General features: G+C 55.0%; 1 protein-coding gene across 2 annotated transcripts in view; it reads left to right on the top strand.

The window, feature by feature from the left end:
- Grm4 (glutamate metabotropic receptor 4) overlaps positions 1–26,168 on the top strand; it is an 84,458-nt gene that overhangs the window by 36,959 nt on the left and 21,331 nt on the right. Inside the window, exons 3-6 of one of the 2 annotated variants that reach the window (XM_021186115.2) lie at positions 2,396–2,612; positions 18,500–18,635; positions 21,064–21,218; positions 22,968–23,108. In XM_021186115.2, coding sequence (XP_021041774.1) covers positions 2,396–2,612; positions 18,500–18,635; positions 21,064–21,218; positions 22,968–23,108 — 649 coding nt within the window. Of the gene's footprint in view, positions 1–2,395; positions 2,613–13,778; positions 13,908–18,499; positions 18,636–21,063; positions 21,219–22,967; positions 23,109–26,168 lie in introns of those variants that run through there. The other variant, XM_029471663.1, reaches the window with a different exon arrangement.

The raw sequence follows: 26,168 nt of genomic DNA, 5'->3' as shown, positions 1-26,168 counted from the left end.
CCTGGGCCTCTGAGTCTGACACTTTGGAGGCTTTTTCTTGGGCCTGAGCTGTGGTGTGATGAATCCCTCCTATGTACTGGCCAGGCTTGGCTTGCTTAGACTATGGGGGTGAGGGCCTGCTGTAATCCTAAGGGCACATAAGCACCCCAATGCAGGCATATGTGCATAAATACCATCTTGGTCCCCCTAGGCAGATTACCCTCCCTCAAATACGCCTACAGCTCCTTAGAATTTGATACCCTTGTCAGTCACCCTGGCAGGGGCCTCAGTCTCTTCTCCTTACACCCTGCCTTCTCAGCTCCCTTTTGCCTCTGCCTTCTCCTCCTCCTCTTCTTCCTTCTCCTCCTTCTCTTCCTCCCCTTCTCTTCCTCCTCCTCTTCTTCCTCCCCCTCTTCCTCTTCTTTCTCCTCCTCTTCCTCCTCATTTTTCTTCTTCCTCTTCAACAGGGTGTCCCTATGTAGGCTAGACTAACCTGGAATTCATAACAATCCTCCTGCCTCTGCCTCCCAAGTGCTGGGATCTCAAGAGTGCCTCCATGCCCAGCTCCTCCCACTCCAGAGCTGTCTGTCACTCCCCTTGGCTAGGCAGGTGACCAAGGGACAGGTGTCCACTGACTCTGCAGGCTGCAGTGCGGTGGCTGCGTGACGTAGCGTGACATACCCATGTCACACACCACGTGCTCAGGTGACTCAGCACCTATTCTGGAACATGCGTGCGCGCGCAGAAGCACTGGGTTCCGCTCCCTGCTTGATGGTTGCTGAAGCCCGGAAGCAGCTTTTTAAAATTGCCTTGTGGGACAGTTCAGCATGTGGCTTTCCTGCAGTATAGCATGCAGGATCCCCATGTGATCCCCCACCTTTGTGGGAATGGGGTGCATGCAGATGATGGAGGTCACCTGCCTGGATTAGTCCTGCTGGTGTAAAGCTGCTGACACTGGGGAAAGGGGCTCATGGGGGGGCTCCCAGCCTAACAGCAGGATACTTGGGGGTCTAGTTGGGAGGGGGTGAGCAGCAGCCTAGCTGGGTGGGCATGAGGAAAGAGTGGGGTCCCAGGTGTTGCTTATCTGGAGGAAGGATGGGTGGACAGGGTCCCAGCTGACTGCACCCCAGATCATAGCGTATAGTAATCCTCTTTTTTAGGAAAATAGACATTTTAGACATGTACTCAGTCCTGCTGTCACTGAACAATGATTAGATCGCTGCTAATTGGTTTGCTCTTCCTGGGCCATAAAGTTCCTGTGGGGCTGACCCTAGATACCACCTTGTTCTCTCCTCTCTAGAATCTCCCTCCATCCCCAAGACAGGGTTTCTCTGTGTAGCCCTGGCTGGCCTTGAACTCATACAGAGATCCACCTGCCTCTGCACCCCAAGTGCTGGGACTAAAGGTGCGTGCCACCATCACCAGCTTCCTCCCGAGCATCTCTACACAAATCTCTGAACACTGACCCTCAGCTGGGGTAGTCACTCCTCTGGGACTTTTGACCACGTCTGGAGATATACCAATGGTCACCGTGGGTGGAGGTGCTTCTGGCACGTGGGGTACAGGTTGGATGTGGAGGACATAGAACAGCTCTGTTTAGGAGCCTTCCTTCCCTAGCCTGTCTGTGTGGAGACTGAAAGCCCTGATGAGAGAGGAGGGGAGGAGGGGCAGAGGGCTGTGGCTTCCATGGTGTTGGAGAGGAGGGGGACGGGGAGGAGGGTCACATGGCTCCTTCCTTGTGCCTTTAAACAACCACAGGAGGGTACAGGGTCATGTTACTCCATGGCTGGTAGGGTAGGGGCAGGAAGAGAGGCCTAGGGTACCCCTGAGGTGGCTTTGCCTCTTCAGGCCCTTTGCCCAAACAGTGAAGAGAAAGGATCTCTAAGTGGATGCCACTGGGATGGGGGAGCATCTGAGGCCTGGGTTCTGGGCTGTGTCCTCCAACTGGGCAGGAGACAGGAGACAGAGGCCACTGGAACCATAGAGTCAAAGCTGTCTGAATGGTGACTAGAGGGCCTTGGAGACTGAGGGTCCAGGTGTGCTCTCTATTCCTGCCATGTGTGTGCCTACTCAAGTGTGTATTTTGTATCTGGGATGTTCCTGGAGACCATTCGTCATAGATCCCATGAAGCCAGCTGGGAGTCTCCCTTGGGGCATAGGCAAGCTCGTTGTATGCAGGAGGTAGGTGGCCTCAGAATCGGAGGAGAGCTGGAGGTAGGGGTGGCCACCATCAGACCTTTTCCTGTTCCTCTCAGTGTCTGGAACTTGTCCCACCATTTCACAGGATGGATGTGGGGAGACTGTCTCCGTGAGAGGGGTGATTCTGGGTTTAGGGGTCCCAGAGCTGTGGGTGGGTAGGAAGCAACTGCCCCATTTATGCCTTTGCCCATCGATCCGCGTGTCCTCTTACCCCCAGATCCCCCAGATCAGCTACGCCTCCACGGCTCCCGACCTGAGTGATAACAGCCGCTACGACTTCTTCTCCCGGGTCGTGCCCTCGGACACATACCAGGCCCAGGCCATGGTGGACATCGTCCGGGCCCTCAAGTGGAACTATGTGTCCACGCTGGCCTCAGAGGGCAGCTACGGCGAGAGCGGCGTGGAGGCCTTTATCCAGAAGTCCCGAGAGAACGGTGAGTGGTGTGTGGGGCTGGGCCCGCTGCTGCTGGGTTCTCGAGCTCTTCTCTGAACTGGGTTTGTCTGGTGTCCCCTCTCCCCAGCCCCATCATGGGTAAAGGCCACGAGGGACATCTGTAGACATCCCTGTCCTCTCGTGGGCAGGGGAGGAAGGACACTAGAGGGTTTTATTTAGGTGGGGACCAGGGACTCAGTTGCATAAGCGATCAGCAGGAGGCTCTTGGAGCAGGGGATGTTCAGGACTGGGGTACCCTCCATAGTGGGTGTGCTGTGTCTCCATGCTGCTTTCCCACTGAGCAGATGGCTGCTCACTTGTCCCTGTGACGGGTGCTCTGGAGGCCTCTGGTAAGCCACGGGCACAGCAAGGGCTAACATCAGGATGGGGACTCCAGCTATCCATCTGAAGGGGTGTCAGGAGGGTTCAGAGGTAGCCCCTGGGGTGGGGGACTCTGGATCCTGTGTCTCCCTAGGGTCCCCTGCACAGAGGAGTACAGGGGTGGCCTCGGTGCCCCTGACAGCCTCATCCTGTGGGTTCTAAGTAGCTCACTGCTGCTCTCGACCTTGGCCAGTGTATATTTATACCCGCAGGGTCCAGACCTCTAATTGCCTTTCCTAAAACTGCAGAGTGGCCGGGGGTTGAGGGTGGTGATGGCCTGCAGGCATAATCCTACTGCAATTCTGTGATAAGCCCTTTAATTGTACTGGGAAAGCTGCCTGGGGGGCCACAGCCAGTGCAGGGGCGGTGGGAAGTGGGGTCCTTTCTAACTCTGCAGCAAGTGCAGGATGGAGGCCTGGCCGTGCCCGTGCAGACTTGCCAGGGTCTGGGATATTGGAGGGATGCAATGTTGGGACCTTGTCAGAGCCCGGGAGCCATGTCCTCTCTCCTTTCTCTCTTTTCCGGGGATGATAGATGCCACACTGTGCTGCCGGCTTCTGTAAACCTCAGGGGTTGCTCCCTGCTCTGAACAAGCCTGCTATTAAAAGCACAAACTGTCCTCCATGGGGCTCAGGACAAGGTACTGCTTAGAGGAAGACAGAGGGTTTAGAGTCATAGTTGTGGGTGGCTTGGAGGTGCTAGATCATGAGCCACACCTGCTGTCTGGGTGGCTTCTGTCTTATGTGGAGGGGACCCCATTTCTATGAGCAGGCCAGCCTCAGAGGCGTCACACAGTACAGAGAGGGTGGGTGTGGGGTTTGACCTCAAGTTCCAGGGCAAGTAGTGTCAACTGGCTTCCTGTCCTCGCCTACTTTGTCTTCTGCCCATGCTGTCCTCTTGCTGGGGTCTATGGCCAGCTGGGGGGTGACAAGGACACATGGAACACTGTGCGTATGGCCTGCAGGCACAGAAGAGGCTGGTGTGTGGTGTGCTTAGCTGACGGCAGGACCGTGAGTTACTTTTTAAAGCTCCTAATCAGGTGTAGGGAACTGGGAAGAGGAGTGTACAAGATGCTTAGAGAGGACCTCAGAGTCTAGAGAAGCAAGAGAATCCCGGGCCCTGGCTCCTCCGTCCTCCTGTCTGGCAAGGCCCCTCACGTGGCCACCTCTGCATTCTGTCCTGTGCCTCTGAGGTCCAGCTGTACACACTTCCTTAGATTCTCCTGGTTAACCTGAGACCACCTCAACACTGGGTCCCCAACCTGGCCCTGTTGCTAAATGGGACTTGATTTGGAAGTCAGCGCTTGGTGGGTGAAGAGGGAGAGATACACAGAGGGAGGAGGAGGGGGAGTGAGGAGGAGGAGGGAGGGAGAACCTGGGGGGGGGGGAGACGACAGAACTGCTCCAGCAGGCCAAATTGAAATCAGAATTGAACATTGGGAGAGAGGCCACAGCACCTTATAGCCTAATCCCCGAGAAAGATTAAAGATGTTTTTGGCTGCATACTGTATTGATTTGTCCTCTGAAGTATAAGTCACCTGGGAGGTGGTGGGAGGCTTGTGGGGGAGGGAGGTGGAGAGGGGAGGGCTGTGCTGCCCTTGCTCACAGGCTGGGAAGTCTCACCACGATGGTGAGTCTGTCAGGCCTCTGGCATGGACATGGCTCTGGGTCCTTCAGTCATTTCCAAGAAAAAGACAGACCAGAGAGGGTAAGCGGCCTTCCCTAGGCTACACGGCCAGACTGAAGGAACCTGGACAGGAGCTTTGTCCTGTGGTGGAGACTGTTGCCCCCGTCAGCCCATGAGACTCTCACCTGTTAACTCATGCTCAGAGTGGTTCCATCGTCGATGGAGCCCAGCCTGTGTTGGTCACATCCCACCCCAACACCAACCATTACAAATCCTTCCTCACATTGATTAAGTGTTCGTAGACATTGGCTGAAGAGGACTTAGGCCCATCTCCCTCGGCGGATGCATGGGAAAGAGTGAAGCTTGCAGGAGCAGGCACCCAGAGGGGCTCGGGGGCACCCAGAGGGGCTCAGGGGGCACCCAGAGGAGCTTGGGGGGTACCCAGAGGAGCTCAGGGGGGTACCCAGAGGGGCTCAGGGGGGCACCCAGAGGGGCTCGGGGGCACCAAGAGGGGCTTGGGGGTACCCAGAGGGGCTCGGGGGGCACCCAGAGGGGCTCGGGGGCACCAAGAGGGGCTCGGGGGGCACCAAGAGGAGCTCGCGGGGCACCTAGAGGACACTTCAGGGCTTCATCTTTGTGCCTGTGTTTGGCCAGCTCTGGCTGCTTTGTTTGAAGATCCCATCAGGAGTAGGGGAGACAGGAGCGACTGTTGTAGCTTCAGTTTAGGGTATCCGCCTGTTTTTGGCTTCAGCAGCTTTGGACATCCCTGCCCCCACTAGCTGCCCACTCCTTGGAGTGGTAGCCTGAGGCCTGGCTTGTGAGCCCTTGTTGGAGAATTCAGAAGAAGAGGGGGCCCTGCCTCCTGGCCTCCTCGCAATCCCAGAACCCCCACAGGCTGCCCTGAGCCCTCCCATTCAGTGTCTGGGGCCTGACTCTGCCCTTGGATCACTATGAGTGGCCCTGCTGAGTGATGAGGCCCACCAGGCCCCAGCTGGTATCCTTGCCAGGATGGGGATTGGCAAGGTGTTGGCATCAATGTGACTGCTTGTGATGGCCAGGTCAATCCTGTGTGATGAAGATGAACTCCCATGCTCGCGTGGCCCGCCTCGGGGACTTTGCCTGTCTGCTCTGATTTCTCTGATGCTCTGGCCTGTGGGAGGGTGTTGACACCTCTCAGGTCGGTGAGTCCCTAGAGCTAGATGTCGTGAGGCACTGGTGTGTGTGTGTGTGTATGTGTAAATATGTATGTGTGAATGAATGTGCGTATGCATGTGCTTGAGTGGGTGCATATGTGTAAGTGTGTGTTTATGCATGTTTGTGTGTGTGCATGTGTGTGTGTGTACAGGTGCATGCACCGGTGTGTGTGTGCTTGAGTAAATGTGTATGTGCACATGTGTGTTAATGCATGTTTGTGTGTGTGCATGTGCATGTGTGTGTGTGCTTGAGTGGGTGTGTATGTGCACATGTGCATTCGTGCATGTGCATGCATATGTGTGTGTGTGTGTGTGTACAGGTTCATGCACTGGTGTGTGTATGTATGTGCTTGCGTGGGTATGTATGTGCACCGGTGTGTTCATGCATGTTTGTGTGTGTGTGTGTGTGTATGTGTGTGTGTGTGCACGCACACTGTCACTTTCCTTAGCTCTCTCTGCCAGCCTCTGAGAATGTACCCACACAGCAGTAGGAAGACAGTCGGGCTGTCTGTCCTGCTCTGATTTGCCATGTGCATATTCCGAGGGACACCCCTGAAGATGTTTTGGAGAATAAAGAACTCCTTTGCTTATGGCAGCCCCTTTGGGGCTTTGGCCTTTGAAAGCCAGTTCTGGGTGGTTCTGAGCCCAAGCGCCATGGCAGGAGGCTGGGCTCTAATCCATGTGTGTGGCCTTGAACTTGAGACTCTGGCTCTCTCTTTAATCTAACAGGAACATGAATAGAGAGCACATTCCGCCCCCCCCCAGTGCTGTGAGGTTGAACGGCTCTGAGTCTGGCGGAGTCTAGACCTGGCCGTGGGGTGCTACCGCAAGCCTTGGCTTTTTCCTCTGCTGTGAAGGTGCTGGGGCAGGGGACCTCTGGACTCCCATGGCTGGGGTCCTGATGTCCCTTAGCTTTCCATCTCCCCTTAGTGTCTGGAGGCTTGGTCCCATGGTGCTCCTTGGCCCTGGACCCCAGGTCACGGTACTCGTGAAGTCACACATTCTCCCAGCACCCTCCTGTCATTTCCACAGGTCTTCGAACCCCAAAGTCATTACACTCATCTTTTTCTCCTGCAAAGCATATTGTGATGTCTCCCAGACACCCATGGAATGGAGAGAGTCCCTCTAGCTGTTTCTGGTGGTCCAAGAACATCTGGCTAAAGCTTCAGGCTGGTCTGATTAATGGCCTTCTCCCCTGTCTGTTGGCCTACCTGGCTGCTTCCTCTGTGCTGGAGCTCTGGCTAAGTGTGAGCCGTCACCGTGTCCCTGGGGAGGAGCTTGCAGCCAGTTTCTTTGCCAGGCTTCCGAGGGGCCCTGTTCCAGGTCTGGCACTGAGCAGCATGCCCACAGCTTTGCTCTGCCACCACCCCTCGTGTACATGTGTGAGACCCTAGTCACACCCCTCCCCAGACCCTTCAGTTCTTTGTGTGTGGGGCCAGCAAGGGGTTGTGTGCCTTCCTCCATGTGTTCATGTGTGGGTACTGAAGCCATTTCTGCCTTGTTCCATCTACTCCAGACTTCCCTTTCAGAGTACTTGAGCATGGACAGACTCTGCTGCCCTGGCCAGTCCTCTGTCAGCCCCTCCACCAGCCTGTCTCTTCTAGTCTTCTGAGACTCCAAGACTCACCCGACACACATTCATTTCCAGACACAGGTCATTGACAGTTGTAATGGAAACCCCTCAGTGCCAGGCCTAACTTTAGCCTTGGTAAAAGCCCTGTGAAAGTCGTGTGTGTGTGTGTGTGTGTGTGCGCATGTACATGTGTTTAGGGTGGGAAAGAGGGAGGGAGGGACAGGGAGAAAGAGAGGAAAGAGTTGGGGCAAGATGCTCACTGGGACACAATGGTCACTGCAGGCTCAGTGAGGTGAGAGGGCAGGGCTGAAAGTGCTAGGGAGAGACAGGCTTCTCTGGCTGTGTGCAACACACACACACACACAAATGCACACATACATATACCACACACATAACACACATATATACATTCCATACACACTTACATATCCCATATACACACACACCACACACATAATCACACATACATAGACACATACCCTCACACAATATGCACACACACAAAGACACACACATACATACATACCCTACACACACATATACCACACACACACTATTCATACAATACAATACATACACACCACACCCACATCCCCCATATATACACACACACCTCACACACACAATCACACATACACAGACTCACACGCACATATACCACACATACACTCTCAACACTATACACATACATACACACATACCACACATACACACCATACAAACCCACATTCCCCCATACTTACACACACCACACACACTCACATACTCACACAGACAATTCACACATACTCACACCTACACTCACACATGCACAAGCTCATGCACACATATCACACACATATACCATACACCCACACTCATATACACATATACACACTCACCTACCATATATATATATTTTTACATACACACACACATATATATTATACACACATACAAATGCACACATACATACACACCCCCACATATACCACACACAACACACATACACACTCACATCTCTCCACATATACACACACCACACACATAATCACACATACATCTCTTAAAATATATATATAGTTAAGAGGTGAGGGTTTGGACCCAGGGATTCAGGTGTCGAGAAGAGAAGGTCAGGTTATATTCTAGTTGTGAGCTCACAGATCCTTGGGTTAGCGTGGGCTGAGGTTGTTGAGCCCAGCCCAGCCCAGCCCAGGCTTCAGCACCTCGGAGAGCGGCACCCTGGCCCTCCTGGGCTGCCTGTAGCCTGCTTCCTGCTCCTAAGCAGTCTGCGGAGGCTGAGCCAAGCCTCTGAAACACAGGTCGCTTCCCCTCTGCTTTGTTACCGATTTCTTTCTTATCCACACACATTTATTCCTGGACACTGCTGTGACCAGGCAGGTCCGGCTCAGCTAGAAAGCTGAGATGAAAGAGTTGAGGTGCTTGTCTCCAACGGTTAGCAAGTGCAGTGTGTGTGTGTGTGTGTGTGCATGCACACGAGTGCTTGCAGGATGGAGAGGCCAGGCCAGGCCAGGCCAGGCCAGGAAAGAGCTTCCTTTGGGAGACCTAGGATTGGGCCTGGCCCTGAGGGTGTCCTGGAGGGGTCTGTTACCTTCAGAAGGCCATGTCCCTCCCGGAAGCAGATGGAGCAGGCACCCAGGCAGACTGGTGACTTTCCTGCATGAGCAGGCTGCAGGTCCTTTTGGGCCCTTAGTTCCTCTGAAGTGGAGGTAATTCTAGTTTTGAGGCCCCGTGAGGTTTGGAGGGCATGCCCACCCAGGGCCACTTGGCCTCCTAGACTGGGGATTCTCCCACTCCTGGGTCTCTGCAGTCCTTGACTCACACTTGCTACATCTGGCTCTATTTTGCTATAGACAGAGTGATCATGTGGCTATTCTATGCAAATTCTATGCAAATTTTTAACGAGCCAGAAGGAAGCTAACGATGCCTTGGGACCCAAGGGAAGCCTTGGGTCTAGGAAGCAGCAAGGCAAGGAGAGGAAGGAGGGGATGGGAGGGGACTGGGAGGGGACCAGGTGGGCTTGGGAAGGCCCGGAGGCTTTTGCCACTTCAGAGAAAGTCCTGCCTGGACCTGTGTCAGATATAGGAATGTGGGGAGAGGGGCAAGATGGGAAATGGAGAAAGAGAAGGAGGAGGGAGAGGAAGAAGGGGAGGAGGGAGGGGAGGAGGAAAGGGAGGATGGAGTATCTGAGTCAGAGTAACAGAGGCAGCCAAGCAGGCTCTGGCTCACAGGTGGCCTCAGTTTCCTCGTCTGTGAAATAGGCACGATACCCAGGATGTGAACTGTTTGGGAGGGGCCAGTGAGGCAGCACAGGGTAAATGTTAGCTGTTGGAGGAGAGCTGTGTGGTTGTGAAGAGGCGAGAGGGAGGAAGCAGAAGACTGAATGAGAGTGGGGCAAGGGCTGGCGATGGGAAGGGGTTTCAGGGCCACCGTCTGGCTACGGTCCAGGTGTCAGCCAGCGATCTGAGCTTGCTTGTTCTTCAGTGTCCAGCTGCATTTGAGGGCTGGCTGAGCTGTGGTAGCAGGCCTCTTGAGTGGGTAGGGAACAGTAAGAGGGAGCTGGGGTATCTTGCTAGCCTCCTAAAGGAAACGTTGGACTCTTGGGGGAGGAGGGTGGGCCAGGCCGACTGGCCGGCTGAGGCTATGTGGTCTGTGAGAATAGGACCCACAGGAGAAGGGTGTAGTTGTGGCGTGGTCAGCTAGCTGGGTCTGCGCTTCAGAGGCAGCCTGGTGACAGGCAGGATGGAGACAGGACCTTGGGCACCAGACGTGTGTTCCTGGCTCATACTGGTCAGCCTGGGGCAAGCTGAAGCCCTTCTGTGGACTCTGGTTTAGATCATAAAGCAGCTCTCAAGGCTGGGTGGTCCCATTCTTCTCTTGATATTCTTACAGACATGGGCAATTATCACAACTTGGGAACGTCCCCTGTGTCATAGTGTCATAGCTTGTGTTGGTCTCGCACCAGAAATACCCTACACCAAACCAGAAGAGGTAGCGGATCTATCCCATACTGCCCAGCAAGGTGGGCATCTAGGAAGAACCCCCCCATCTAGGACTGAGACTTGAAGGACCCTCCCTCCCTGCCAGTCATGTCGTGTCCCCCCCGCCCCCCCCCCCAGGACTGGTGGCTGTTTGGAACTCCAAACTCTTTCCCAATGGCAGCAGGGTTTCAGGCAATTTTGATGGATCAGTTCCTGACCTGGTCTATCCAGTTTTTATTAACCAGAGCCCCAGGCAGCTGGGTTTCCTGGTACCACCCACCCCAAACTGGATCAGGCTGGCTTCTGCTGCTTTGGGCCCACTTCACCCTCACTGCCACACACACACCGAGGCTATCTAACAGCCCCCTTTCTGGGGCATGAGTCAACAGCTCCATTTTCTGCCAGGAAGCTAACAGATTGTGGGGTCTGCCACAGGCCCCAGATTCTACCTGTCAGCTATGGCTGTCCTTTCCTAGCCTGGCTTGTAGAGAGGGCGGGGCTGGCTGGGAGGGCCCTGGAGGACTTCTTTACCAGTGGCTGATGTGGTAGGCTCAGGGGCTGAGCTGCCTGCAGTGAGACATGCTTGGGCTGCCTGCGTAATTACATCTCAACATTTCATTTTGCTTGGCAGTTCCCACTTCCCGGGGATGTGGGCTTCTAAATATTTCATCCCCGTCTGCAGCAGCCCTCCCCACTCCGGCCAAACCACAGGCTCGCTGCTGCCAGCCCCTAACTCCCCGCCGCTCTCTCCTGCCTGTATGTTGCTCCTATAGAGGGTGGAGCTGTCCAGGGGTACCTGGAGTCTCTCCCCACCCAGGAATCTCCAGCACCACTGGTGTCCCATCTTCTGGACAGCAGCTGGAAATTAAGATACGTTGAACCAGTGTTAACTGAGCTACCCTGTCTGCTGGGCCTGGGGGCAGGGGTCAGAAGGGAGGAAGACACAGCTCTTGGAGACTCTCACGGAGGAAAGTCAGGGCAGGACAACACAGGGGGCAATTTTGCTGTGTTCGGGCATCAGACACTGTCCTGTGGCCCTTACCTAGGTTTGCTGTTTGTTTGGTTTTTGAGATAGAGTTTTATCATATGGGCTTGGTTGGCTTTGAATTCAAGGTCATTCTCCTGCCTCAGCCTCCTGATTATACCACACTCGCCTATATGTCCCATTCTTATACTTTGTGATGGACAGAATCCTCAGAGGTTTACCTTGTCCAAACTTACACAGCTAGGAAGTGGTAGCTAGGGACCTGAACCCTGCCTCTTACAGGCTCAGCCCTCTCCCCGAGGCTGACAAGTTACACAGCACAAGGCAGTGGCAGCCAGAGCCATTAGAGAGAGCAGGTGGGCAGAACTGGACAATGCCAGGATTTGGAAGAAGGAGGAGGGATCAGACCCAGGGCTTCTTGGGCTCAGCGGACAGGAAGGGGGTGACTGTTCCTTGCTTCAGGACTATAATGACAAAGCCTTGAGGTAGCAGAGGGAGCGTGGTTCGGAGGAGGTGGTCATGGTTAAAAAGCTGGGGTGGGGTGGGGGTGTGTGTAGCTAGCCCCACGTCTGCTTGTTTCTAGGGGCAGAGGCAGATGGGAGAGGTGTGGAGGTCTTATTCTATGTGTGGCATACTTTGGTGTGGCTGATGGAGACAGAGCCTTGGCCATACTGAGCCCCGCCCCCCTTCCACAGGTAGATCAGTGGACTGGTCAGTAGGCCTGGAACTGTACTTAGCAGCTATGAGTATGTGGAGGTCTTGGGGGAACCCTGGCTCTGTCTGCAGTGAGTCTGGGGAGCAGGTGTGTTTCCTCCATCCACAGACATGCTACTGAGGGAAGATACAGGGTTGTACAGGGTCCCCACTAATGTTTTGCTGATATCCTGTCTGCTTAGTCCCCGCCTTGCTACCTGCCTCCAGCAATTCCCTTTTCTATGTAGTTCTGCCTTCCTTGCTTTTGAAAGTGTTTTGCTTAAATGCATCTGTGCTAAGATATTAGAGCAATTGCTCAGTGGATTTCCTCTCAAGAGCCCAACATTGAGGCTAATGAAACTCTAATAGCCAGGGACAGCAGGGCTTGCATGAGGCCCCCGTGCCCTACCTCACCCTAGGCACTTGGCCTGGCCCAGGGTGGTTATGTGTCACACTCTCAACACCGGGTGACTTGGCTGTCAGTGGGTAGCAATGGGCAGCTGAGATGGGACTAGGACCATCGATGGCCTCTTGGCCTCTAGTGTCACGGAGGCTCGCTGCTCTCTAATATCTGAGTTCCTTTCTGCTTCCCTGTGCATCCCTAACCCCACAGAGGAGAGTGAAGACTTTGCTTTAGTCCCTGGGGGGCTGTGTGACAGTCCAGCCTTGCTCCCAGCTAAGTTCAAAGCCGCCAGCAAAAGGAAAGGCTGAGATCTGTGAATGTGTGGGCAGGGTCCAGAGAGCTGCTGGAACCCCCAGGTTCTAACAGACCCTGGCGTGTATAGGGTTGCATGGTACCAGGGTCACTGAACATGCATGGAGAGGAGCATGGGAGACCTAGGGAAGCTTTGGAGAAGCAGGCTGTGAGCCTTGTAGGGTGCAGGGCATAGCCCATGTTAGCAGGCTTATTGCCTGACTGGCTAGGGACATGCCCGTGTAGTTTATGTGACAGCTTGCTGTCTGTGTATGTGTCTGCTGTATGGCTGTGTGAAAAGGACACCGTGCTTGGGAACACACTTGAGGTCATTATAGGCACAGCCGTGTGGCCTGGTGTGCACAGCTGTGCAGTGTGCTGTGGCTGCCACACAGGTGATGTCTAGGGTGCCTGCACTTGTGTTGCTGTATGGTTCCTGCATGAGTTTGCGAGCTGCTTAGGGTGGTGTGTGGCCCTATGTGGGTCCTTATGTTGGTGGATTTTCTTTGGGGCGGGAGAGCTGTGGACGTGTCTCTGTGCAGTCCTGACTATGAGCAACCTGCTGAGCCCACGTGTGTGCTGGTTGCTGGTGCCAGCATCACCTCACACAGTCCCTGTGCTTCCGAGCTGTAGCCCGGGAACTGCCCAGCACCGAGTTTCCGGGATAGCTTTTGCAGAGTGCACACCCTGCTCCACAGAGCCAAGGACACAAAGTTCTGATACAGTTGAGCCATGATCTCCATCTCAGCTTCTTCCCAAGTAGCAAGGCTTTTCCCTGCTCCTCAGGGCAGTGGCTGCAGCTGCCCCCAGCACCGGACTATCACAAACACTCTTAAGATTCACTCCTCTAGCCTTACCAGGGGGAGTTTAGTCCTTGCCTGTTTCACAGAGGGCAGGTCAGAGGCTTAGTTAACCTGTCTGAAAATGCACAGGAAGGCAGCAGCAGCAGCAGGCTCAGCTCGCCCTTCTCTGCCTTTCTTTGTTTCCATTTTACAAATCGACATGAACACAGGGAATGTGGGCAAACCTGGATCCGCCGGAACCTGACTGGTCTTCTCCCAGGGGACCCACTGCCTACCAGGAACTCAAGTCACTTGCCACAAGGAAGGGGATAGCGCCATGCACCTGTGTGGCCCAGCAGTCTCACCCTGAGTTTGGGGCAGGCTAGTGGTGAGTCATATTGCTGTCCTGCTGCCTGTTCATGCTGCAAGTCCGTGCTCCCCAGTGCTTGCTGCAGGGGTACAGGACTGAGCAGAGGGAGTAGACAGAGCAGAAGGCAGGGTTGAAAGATGGCCCTGGGCATGTAGAGAACTCAAGGCACAGATTCTTCCTGGCACAGAGTGGACATCAGGCACCACAGGGGGCCCAGAGCCTGTGTGGGACATGGTGGCAGCTCTGAGGGATCACTGCGGGCTCTGGGCACCCTTGAGAGGGCATGTGCAGGTGGGATTCCTCCTAGGCCTCTGTCACCTGTGCTTGCCAGTGTCCCTTTGCACTCCTGTCCCGTGTGTGTCTACCAAACATGGACAGCTGCCTGTCTTCATTGAGTCCCTGCGGAGGAGAATCCAGCAAGGGAACGGGTGTTGGGTAATGATGGATACCTGGCCAGTTGGCTCGGGGTTCTTCTGACTGGGGGCAACCTGCCCAAAGGCCGACTGTGAGGCATTCATTGTTTGGGGGTCTGGAAGTGTTGCTCACCCCAAACGTCACATCACAGCTCAAACATTTAGGCCAGGCCTTGTCCCATAGCAGAATCCTGTCATGGAACCACCCACCCAAACTTTCCAGGGAGCAGGCTTGCTGAGAGCCTGGCTCCGAAAAGGAGAAAGGGAAGAAAAAGTGATGTATGCGTGCATATGTGTGTGTGTGTGTGCACGCATGTGTATGTGTGCATGCATGCATGTGTATGTGAGCATGCGTGCAGGCGCGAGTGTGTGTGTGTGTATGTGTGTGTGTGTGTGCGTGTATGTGTGTGTGTGAGACCCCCCACTGCCTCCTGTCTGCCCTGCTTCCTGCAGGGAGCCTAGCATGGCCTGGGGGACCCTCCCCGCCTGCTTTCCTCTCTGCAGTCTACCATATTCTGCAGCAATATAGGTTTTTCCACTTGACTTCCTAGGGTTTGTCTTTTCATTATTTTTTTTTCTCTGTTTTTACATTTAAAAGCATTTTCAGAAGAGGGGGAAAAAAAACGAGGAGAGGAAGCGCCCACAGGCTGCTACTTGGGCTGTGAGAAATTGACGTGGAGCCTCTGAGACTGGGGAGGAGCCTGAGGAAGGGGGAGGAGTCTGAGTAGCTGTGGGAGGAGTCTGAGCAGGTGGGGAGGAGTCTGAGTAGCTGTGGGAGGAGTCTGAGCAGGTGGGGAGGAGTCTGAGCAGGCGTGGGAGGAGTCTGAACAGGTAGGGAGGAGGCTGAGCAGGTGTGGGAGGAGTCTGAGTAGGTGGGAGGAACCTGAACAGAGCCTGAGCATGTAGGGAGGAGCCTGAGCAGGTGTAGGAGGAGTCTGAGCAGGTAGGGAGGAGTTTGAGCAGGTGTGTGAGGAGTCTGAGCATGTAGGGAGGACCCTGGGTAGGTGCGCAAGGTGGAACCGCAGTCGTAGGCATTCAGAGGACACCAGGCTTACCCCTGCTACTATGTGTCCCCAGGTAAGGCAAAGCCCCTCTCAGGCCTCAGACCCTCTGTTCTGGTGTAGACTGGGGCCTCAGGGGTCCCATGTAGTCAGAGCTATCTCTGATGAGAGGCTATGGCAGCTGACTCTAACCAGCACAGCTGGCACGGGGCAGTTGAGATCTGAACAGTGATCTGGCAGCCAGGTTCCCCGTAGGAGGTTGGGTAGGATCTGTGAATGATCTCTAAAGGGGACCCAGGAGGGCTTTGCTGGGCTCAGGAACCTTGGCTTCCTCCAGCCTTCCTGGTCCTGTGTCTGTCTGGAGCTGGGAATTGGTTATTTCTTGCCTGTTTGCCGGCTTCCCTATCACAGTGTGGACAAGTGGCTCTTGATGAGGTCCACGGAGAGGCTGAGGGTATGGGAAGGAGGCAGTGCCCCAGGGGAGGGTAAGAGTGCAGTGTAGACCACAGTGATGGGGGCAGGGGCTGGACACAGGAACCCTGTAGCAGCATGGTTTGTCACCGTGTGCACATGCGTGTGTGTGTGTGTGTGTGTGCGTGTGCGTGTGTTGTGTGTGTGTGTGTGCGTGTGTTGTGTGTGTGTGCGTGTGTTGTGTGTGTGTGTGTGCGTGTGTTTGTGTGCGTGTGCATGTGTGTGTGTGTGTGTGTGTCCAAAGGAAGGTCGTGTGATTGTGCACATATAGTCTGGTGTGCGCACTCCCAACCATGTCCACACACGTGTGTAATCTCTACCCATTCCACAGAGGAGAGTGAGATTTTGGCAATGGCGACCCTCCCTCTCAGTCCCAGGAGCAGCCGTGGAGAGCAGGGCTTTTTGGATCAGGAAGGCTTCAGGAGAGAGGACCTTGGTCTGATGGAGGCTCTGGCCTCACTTTCCCCCGCCTCTGCTCAGCTGTTTGCCAGCTCTGAGCCTCAGCTTCCGTGCCTGCCAGGTGGGGATATTCGTATTTGCCCTGGGGTTGGTATCAAAAAGTCATGCAGGCCAAGCCTAGCCCGTGCCACCACAGGGTGGGTGCTCAGTCAGTGCTGTGCCTCTGGGGCCATCCCAGTCCTCTCTGGCTGTGATGGGGAACCATGCCAGTCCCAGGAGCCATGTCCCTCAAGAAATACCCTCTCCCTCTCCCCAGTCCCCCAACTGCCTGCCATGTTGACCGTGAACAATAAAGTCATGATATATACTTGCTTTCTTGTGACGCAGAGTCACAGTGTGGGGACATCTACCCAAGTCCATGCCTAGGCATGTCCACACCCCTGTTCACAGAAACCCCATCTCCAGAGCCACCCCCACCCCTCCACCCCCGCTAAGCACACTATGGGTCAACAGGTGGCCCTGCAGCCTCCTCAGCCCCTCACCTAGTTCTCTTCATAACCTGGAAGCCACTCCACCTTCGAGAGCCTCAGTTTTCCCATCTGTCTACTGGGTATGTGGTGTGAGTCCTCCAAGGGGTGACTTTGTTAGGTCACAATCAGCTTATGTGGGACGCTCCATAAATATCACACCTCCAAGGCCACATGCCACACTCAGTTCCTGTGACTAACGTCCCCCTCCCTGAGTCACCGTCACCTAACCCTCTCTTCAGCTATGTGAAGTGAAGCGTGTAGTTCGCAGCAGGACATCGTGCGCTGGCCCAGGAGTGTGACTTAACCTAACACCCTCTCCCTGCTGGAGAGCCATCCACTCCCTACTTCCCACTTCCCTCCTTGAGCCAGGTGGCCCGTCCCCACTGCCTGGGCCAGCCTCTTCCTCTTGTCCATCTGCCTTCCCAGATGGGGACGAAGACATGTCTCCATTGGCCCATTTTCTGACTGGAGAGAGGCCATATGGCAGCTTGGCAGGAGCTGAGTGCTGCCATCATTAGAAACCGCCAGGCAGTGAGGGCAGCAAGCCATTCCTGGCTCTGACTGTGGCCCGGGGCTGGGGGCTGGCAGGGGTGAGGCCCTGATCAAAGACCCTCAGCCTGGTTCCCTGATCCCTGTGTTCTTAGAGGTCGGGCTCTGCTAGCTATCTAGGAGTGACCTAAGATCCCCCTGCATCCTCGTGTGTGTGTTGTGTGTGTGTGTGGTGTCTATATGTGTGTATGTTGTGTGTCTGTATGTGTTGTGTATGTTATGTGTGTGTTGTGTGTATGTGTTTCTCTGTGTGTGTGTGTGGTGTATGTAGGTGAGGTGTTTGTTATGTGTGTGTGAGGTGTGTGTAGGTGGTGTCTATGTGTGTAGGTTGTGTGTACGTGCCACCTCCTGGGCCTCCAGTGTGATTCCTGTCCAGCTGTGAGCACCATGCAGAGGTGTCTCATACCTGGGAACACTGCACCGATGTACAGAGATCAGGGGGAAGCCCTAATTGGGGTGACACAGGGTAGCAGCTATGGAATCGGCCACGATTTAAGGGAGGGCTGGACCTAGGGGAGGACAGGCACCGTGGGAGGGAGCGCAGGTGGGCTGTGACTATACACACAGGGCAGTGTCTTCCTATCTGTGCTCACCTGAGAGAGGGGTGGCAAGACATTCCCTGGTGTCTGCTGCCCCGGTGCATCATGGGGACTGTGCTCACCTTGGTCCACCCCAGCAGCCACACGCGCAGGCCCCTCTGAGGACCTTTGGTATGCCGAGTCTCTAGGACAGAAGCCCTAGGAGGTGTGTGGACATGGGTGTGGGGACAGCAGCTACCAGGATGGCCATTCTCAGATTTAATCCTTCAAAGAACCTTCTGAGATGGTTCTGATAAAAATAGCCAGAGCTCCCAGGTACTTGCTCTGCATCAGACAGCGGGTTTGTTCACAGATTCCACAAGAAGCCAGTGAACTAGGTCGCCCTCTTGTCTCTGCTTTATAAATGTGACGTTTGAGACACAGAACGCTTGCCTGACTGCCCTGAGGTTACCCCAGCGGTGACTGGTAAAAACCAAGATTTCAAATGGGCAGTCTGGCTCTTGCTAGCCTCAATTAGGGAAACGGAGGCACAGAGCCGTATCACATCTAAGGTCTTCTGTATTCATGCAGTGGCTGGTGTTTGTGATCCTGGTGTGACTCACTGAGGGTCAAACCAGAGACCCTGGTCACAGCATCCTGGATGTGTTGGGAAAGAGGGACGCTCAGGCCTGATGGCTTGAGCTGACATCGGGCCGGGCCTCTCCACAGGAGGCGTGTGCATTGCCCAGTCGGTGAAGATTCCACGGGAACCCAAGACCGGGGAGTTTGACAAGATCATCAAACGCCTTCTGGAAACATCCAATGCCAGAGCCATCATCATCTTTGCCAACGAGGATGATATCAGGTAGGGTGGCCATGACAGTAGCCCAGGCACCACCCACTGGATGCCTTCCTTCTAGGGAGATGGGGAGGAGCAGGCGGTGAATTGGAGTGGTGGGATTCCTAGGCTAGACCCAGCTACTATAATGGGGCTTCATCATGCCTTTGTTTTCCTTCATCCATCCTGCCAGTCTCGGAGACTTTAGGGGAAAGGCTACTGTCTCATGGACTTAAGGTGTGCTACCCAGTTCTAATCCAACCTGCTGGAGGGGGTGGGTGGCCTCCACCAAGTTTCATAATCTCTTGGAGGCTCTTTGCCATTTAACAACACAAAACAGTTCCTGAGCAGTAGCGTTTGAGGACCAAGCATAGGAAGATGCTCAGAGCCACAGAGCAGGACCTGACAGGGAGTGATGCTCAGAGGCTGTAGGCCACAGCTCATGCCTGAACTCTGCTTCTGGTGAGCTCAGGACATGGGGCTCCGGCATGTTCTCACTGTTGGAGGCTGGTTCTTTCCTGGACCCCAGGCTCTGCAAGGAGTGTGGAGACCCTGCCAGGGGTCCTACACAGGGGTCACAGGTCACAAGCTCAAGGACTCTCTACAGACCATCTCTGCCAACCAGTCCCCACTTCCCTCCTTTCTGCTTGCTTCTCACTTGACATACCCTCCCAGAACCCCAGTGGCAGGTCCCTGAGATTACCCTTTGAGAGAGAAGCCCACATCTGAACAGAACTGGGGTGCTGGGACTATTCTGACAGAGGAAAGCCAGCCTGGGGCTCAGCGACCTCTTCTGGTGGACTCTAAGGCCAATGCTGGCCCCTCTTCCCCCTTTTAACCCTTTGCCACACCCTACCCTGGAGTCCCGAGTTGCAACAACACAGAGAGGCCCCAGAGGCACGTGGCAGGGATGGAGAAAGGACCCACTCAGGTAGGGGTTCCCAGCAGACACCACCTCTGGAGGCCCTCCGGGATGCACAGAGACTGTATGAGCTCCTCAAGGCTCAAAGCTCCCCCAGATGCAGCTGCCAGAGCACTCCATGCCCTCAGGGAAATGGCCGCTAGTGGCCAGGCTTCTCTGAGCTATCCCTCTGGCTTCTCTCTCACACCCCTACAACCAGGCCCACATCCAGTTGTGCATTCCACTTTGGGCACACTGCGACTGAGGGTACCTCCGTTCAGATAAGCCTCCCATTGGGAGGGAGGGTGAAGGTCCGAGTCTTTGTCCCTTGGGAAAGGCCTGGATGGTACTCTCCTGAGCCACATGGGCAGCCTGGCAGGAAGAGGGCTGTTTCTGGAAACACACTGTGTTTTCGGAAGCAGACCAAGGTATAAATAAACGCAGGTGACTGGCTGGATGTGGGATGAGATGATGCTGGCTCCCCTTGACTTCTCAGATGTAGGAAGCATTAACAGGATCGAGGCTGTGGTTCTGTGTGCGGCCCCAGCTACCATTAGTGGTCGCCCAAGGTGGGTGGTGACCTGCTAAGGGGCCAGGGGCTGGCAGAGAGACGAGAGCAGGGGCTCAGGATGACTGCAGCTGGCTTGGAAGCAGGTTCTGGGGCTTGGGGACAATAGTTTCTCTCCAGATGTTAGTCACTGCCTCCCTAAGCTGCTGCCTGCCTCAGCCCAGTGCCCTTGGGGCCACAGACCCTATTCCTCACCAGAGAAGGATAGGAATGATCCCTGATGTCTGTGTCTCCCACTCGCAAGTTTCTGACTCTTCTAAGTCCTCGTTCCTCTCCAAGGGAGTGGGGTCATAAGAGCTGGTCTTGAGGGCCATTTGTAAGACCAGTGGAGTGCCATGTGTTTCCCTCAGCCATGTGGTGGGCCTGGCATGTGCCCTTTGACCCAAGGCTCTCACTTGGAAGAGAGGTGAGCCCTGGAGGGCCCACCCTTCTCTGGAGCAACTGAGGAAGGGCCTGATTTCTGGAGTGGGGGGTGGGGTGGGGTTGGGTGGATACTCTGTGGGCAGCCATGTGAAGATGGCTTTAGTGTGGGGTGACCTGGTACCCAGAGAACATGCCTTTAAGAGGATAGGGGTTGGCATCTGGAACCCCGAGTGAGGCAGATATGGATTTAAGGAGACACGGCTGGCTGTCTTCACCGAGGCAGATGTGAGCCCATGAAGACAGGTTGGGATGAGAGAGGTCACTGTAGACATGTAGACAGGCAAAGGCCAAGCAGTGGGGGATCTACAGGCCTGGAGCACTGGCAGAGGCCGTTATAGGCTTGTGAGTCAGGCGTGAGGGATTCAGATATAGCCTGCGGGTGGATGTGGGCCAGGGGGACAGGTGTGTATGGGAGTATCATCTGTGGCTGGGAGCAGGGGTAGCCAGGAGTTCTGGACTGAAGAATATGAGAGGAGGGTCCAGATACAGCCTGGGGCATAGGCACGGAGGCTGGGGCGGCTGGGTAGCCATACACGTTTGGGTTGGTTGCTGTGTCCCTACAGGAGGGTGCTGGAGGCAGCGCGCAGGGCCAACCAGACCGGCCACTTCTTTTGGATGGGTTCCGATAGCTGGGGCTCCAAGAGCGCCCCCGTGCTGCGCCTTGAGGAAGTGGCTGAGGGTGCAGTCACCATTCTTCCCAAGAGGACGTCCGTGAGAGGTAGGCCCAGCAGGTGGCTCCCGCGCCCCCCTCCCCCCACCAAGGTCCACTTCCGTGAGAGGTAGGCCCAGCAGGTGGCTCCCGCGCCCCCCTCCCCCCACCAAGGTCCACTTCCGCCTTCTTTTCCCTGACTTGCCTCTTCATTTGTCTACAGCCTCCTGCATGCAGAGGCCTCTAGCATGGCAGAACTAGAGTGTAGACCCCTGGCCTCTCAGCTGCTTGGATTCTGGGATGCGTGAAGCCCCGTGTCACTAAAGTGTCTCTTACTGGTCCGACCCCACCCTTCTCCTATCTGGGACCTTTCCTTGCCCTGGAGAAAGCCCTCAGAGGCTGCAGAGAGAGGCCAGCAGGGCCGCATGTTTGAGTGTGGCCAGCTCAGAGCCAACAGTGAGGGCCTTGCAGGGGTTGCGGCCTGTTGTCAGTGTCCCCAGAATGGCCTGACCTGGTGGGACTCACAGTCTCACGGAGGGGAGCCAGCTCCTGGGGCCTTCTTGTTACTGTGTTCTAAAACTGAGTAGAACACAGCAGTCATTGAGTTGACAGGCTGCCGGGGAAAGGAACTCAGGAGTCAGCCCTCATTCCTACTTCCCATCACTTGCCGAAGGTCACGTGCAGTGTCCTCTCTTCACCTTGATACCCAGCCAGCATAGGCAGTGGAAAATTCCATAGCACCTCAGCCACACTGAGCCGGGAGGAGCTCAAAAACGACCCTAGTGGCTGGCTGACCAGTGTGGTGCGGTGTGGTGCGGCCCCTGCCAGCCAGGCTCCTCATTTTTGGCTTCCCTGCCATACTCCACTGTGTCGCCCATCCTATATCATGGGCACAGCTGGGATTTGAACTTAAGACTTAAGTACCCTTTCTCTCTGGGACACTTCGGGAGTTTGAAGGATACTGGTTCTGTTTTGTTTTTTCTTTTGCTTTTTGAGACAGGGTCTCATTAAGTAGCCCTGGCTGTCCCGGAACTCCTTATTTAGACTAGGTTGGTCTTGAATTCACAGAGATCCACCTGCCTCTGCCTCCCTAGTGCTGGAATTAAAGGTGTGGCCATCGTACCTGGCTACTGGTTCTCCTCTAGAGAGATGATTGGTTGTAGTAAGAAAGTGAAGTTCTTGGAGTCCGTTTCGGGGAGACCCGGGGTGCTATTTGGCATCCCATAATAGTCCCCGCAACAAAGTTACCTACCCAGTTTCTCCATAGGCCAGGCTTCATCTCCTCTGCTACGCCACTGTTTCCTATAGCTTAGCTCCCTAGCTCCATCTGGGCGCACTGTGAGGTGAGCTTCAGACGGTGTCTGGGCAGGGGAGAGGGCACTATCCCGTTAGTGCCAGCCCTGAGGCAGGGTTGCCTGGGTGAGGGAGCTGGGCAGAGTACGGAGGAGCAGGTGGTATTTGCCTGCAGTGGAGATGCTCTATGCTAAGGGAGCAAGATAGACCCCAGCCCTGCGGTTTGCTCTAAGACTCTTGCCATTCTGACCCCTGATCCAAGAGGGTGTCTATGCCAAGTAGGCTGTGACCCTACATTTTTGTGCTCCCCTGGGACCTAACCCCAGCTCTTTTTGTTTTGCATGGCATAAAATGACACCACGTTCTGTTTTTTGTTGTTGTTGTTGTTGTTTGTTTGTTTTGTTTTTGTTTTTTAACTGCCTGGGCCCCAGGTCAGAGGCTGCCCCTTCCCTTCCTGGTCCCTGTTCTCTCCATGATTGGGTGCGTGTGGGGAGGACAGGCTCTGACATCCTCACTTCCTGCCAGGGTTTGATCGATACTTCTCCAGCCGCACGCTTGACAACAACAGGCGCAACATCTGGTTTGCTGAGTTCTGGGAGGACAACTTCCATTGCAAGTTGAGCCGCCACGCGCTCAAGAAGGGAAGCCACATCAAGAAGTGCACCAGTGAGCATGCGCCTGTGGTGGGGCCTGTGGAAGGCGGTGCTTGCTTGCGGAATGTGGGGTCTGGGAGGTGGGACCTGCAGAAGGTAGGACTAAGAGGGTGGGGACCATGGAGGCACAACCTGCAGGAGGTGGGGCTGTAGGGGTGGGGACCCATGGGAAGCAGAGCCTGCAGGAGGTGGGACTTTAGGGGCAGGGGCATTGCCTACTGGCAGTAGGGTCAGGTGTTAGGCCCCTGAACTCCCACCAGTTCTGGCCACAGCTAGCCCAGTTCTCAGGCCAACTCCGGAAGAACCAAGAGCCTAGCCAGAGAGGCTTAAGAACCGGTATTCAGAAACTACCCCTCACATTTGTGGACATGCAATGGACTTGTCTGAGAGTGGAGTCTGTAGGGCTGAAGGGACAGGGCTATAGCTAGCGTGGGGTGCAGCCCTCAGTGGCCCTGGGAGGACAGAGTGGGAGGGAGCACTGTGTTCCCTCTGGAGAGCAGAGCTGGGTGAGGAACCGGCTCAGGTATCTCACCAGAGGAGCTGTCCAGTTCTGACTTGCCTTGGGAGTCACCGTGTTAGACTGACCCTGCATGGATGGTGCCCAATCCGGACTGAATATCATACCTCTGACCCATCAGGGGCTTCCTCGGTCCCCCAGCAGGCACTGGGCTGGCTCAGATTGCCTGGGCCTGTTCTGGTGGAGGATAAAGAACAAAAGAGTCTGAATCCTCACGGAGTTTTTATTCTAATGGAAAGACAGATGATAAACAAGATAAATAAATCATGGGATGTGTCAGAGGGAGATGTGTGCTAGAAACAGAACCCATTTGAACAGGAGTGGGGCGTGCCGGGGCAGCAGCCCTCCCCAGCCACTGGGGTGTGCTGTGGGGAAAACTGAGTTCCCCCACGGAGGAGCCAGGTTGGGGGAGGTCTGAGAAGGGGGTCTTTTTTTCCCCACAGGTGCCAGGGGCTAAGGCCTGAGCTTCAGGTCCCCGGAGGTTGCAGCCTGGCACTTGCTTAATCTGTACTTGGGGAAGATTCTGTCCTGTGTTTCCTGTGTCCTCTGGAGTAGCCTGGGCTGCTTGGGCAGAGCGGGGCTGGAGACCTGCCACAAGGAATCTTTGGTGGATTGAGGTTCTCTAGGGTAGGGCAAGAGGTAGCCAGATGAAGTAGGAGAACGGGGGTCTGGGTGAGTGAGGAGTGCGCCACCCCCTGGTGACCACAGCTCATGGACAAGCCGACACTGGCCAGTGGTATCCTCCTGGGTCACAGCCAAGCTCACAGTCAAGTTCTTGGTGTCTGGGCTGCAGAATATGTGTGCGAGTGTGCCAAGGGACAGTGTGTGTATCTGTGTGTGTGCATGAGGGTGGGCCCGAGCTGGGCTGTGGGGTGGGTCTCACGTGGAGGCTCACGTGTCCTGCGTGAGCCCATTTTCATCCTTCTCCATGTTAGGTTTCACCCTCCCACTCTAGCAGCACTTACAATTTTAAGTGTAAAAGAGGCCATGGAGATTGAGAGAGGCTAGGAACCATCTCAAAGGCTGCACAGCACCTGCAGCAAGGATCACAGTAGCCGTGCAAGCAGGGCAGGCCTGTGGTGCAGGCATTCAGAGCTGGGGAGATGGATCAGCGGTTAAGAAGGAGCATCTTTGTTGTTCTGGCCGAGGATTCAAGGTCAGTTCCAAGCACCCCCAGAGTAGCTCACAATTATCTGTAACTCCAGTTTCGGGGCATCTGATGTCCTCTTCTGGCTTCCACAAGGACTGATGTCCATGGTGCACATACATACACACAGGCAGGCAGATCGCTTATACACATAAAACAAAACCATAAGTGAGTCTAAAGAAAAGGAAAAGCCAGGCATGGCTTGCAGTTGTTATCCCAGGGACTTACTTGGGCTTACTGCATGGCTGGCCCAGCCCACTACCGAGTTCCAGGCCAGTGAGAAATCCTGTTGCAAACAAAAGGTAAAAGGCATCTATGGAATGACACAGAGGTTGTCTTGTGACCTCTGCACACACACGTGCATGTGTGTACCTCCCTGAAAACACGTGCACACACACATACAAAGAAGTACAGACATGCCTAGTAATGGAGGCTGAGCCCTCACGGGCAGGCCCATCATGTCTCCTGTCCACTCCTGCCCTCTCCCTGTGTCCCTGTGGGGGTAACACATTGTCTGAACACCCTGGTCACAGCTTACCAGAGTTGGTTCCCAGGGTGGGTGGGTGAGACTGGAAGTGGGGTGAAAGGGACAGTTGGGGCATCCTGCTCCAGTGTCTAGGTGAGGACTAGAGGACTAGAGCTTTCTGGAGTCACCTCCTGTCACAGGCTCAGCTCAGACTCTGGCTTCAGGCTGGATAGAGGCTCTGAGGCAATTGAAGGTGGAATTCCCAGAACCAGCTGTGTGTTGGAGCAGGCAGCCAGAGGTCCTCGTGGGGTGCCCGGGCCAGCTCTGTGACCCTCTGGCCTTTGCTTGCCCTTCTGAGAGGTTGGACCAATGTGAGCTGTCCCGGGATCTGCAGGAGGAAATGAGGTCACTCATAAAGTCACGTTCTGAACTGAGAAGCGGAAGTGTTCCAGCCTGGCTGTGCATTAGAGCCCCCTGGGGAATGCTTAGGGTCCCCATCATGGGTGGGCTTGGCCTTTTAAATCTCCCTTGGTGACTTTAATGGGAACTTGGGGCGGGGTATTGAATCTGAGGTTTAGACCACAGGGAATTAACTGGGGAAGCCCACGAGTTCTCAAACTGGCTCTACCAGGGCAGTCTGGCAGCCTACCACAAAAGCTTTTATCTTATATACAGGGGCCTTATAGCTTGGGTTGGTCTTAGAGTCTTGATGTAGTGGAGGGTGGCCTTGAACTCCCGACCCTCCTGCCTCCATCTCTCAAGTGCTAGGATGCACCACCAGGTCTGGCTTGTAATTTCTTTCTTTCTTTGTTTGAGGCTACAAGTCTCACTCTGTAGCCCAGGCTGGACTCACACTTGCAGCCATCCTCCTGCATCAGGCTCCTTACTTCTGGAACTACAGTAACTAGCACACTCGGGTTGCTAAGAGTCCTGAGGGAGTTGT

This window comes from Mus caroli, chromosome 17 (genome assembly GCF_900094665.2).
Source record: "Mus caroli chromosome 17, CAROLI_EIJ_v1.1, whole genome shotgun sequence".
In the NCBI taxonomy this organism is placed as follows: Eukaryota; Metazoa; Chordata; class Mammalia; order Rodentia; family Muridae; genus Mus; species Mus caroli.
Note: the sequence above shows the minus strand (reverse complement) of the source record. Positions and strands in the feature narration are given on the sequence as shown.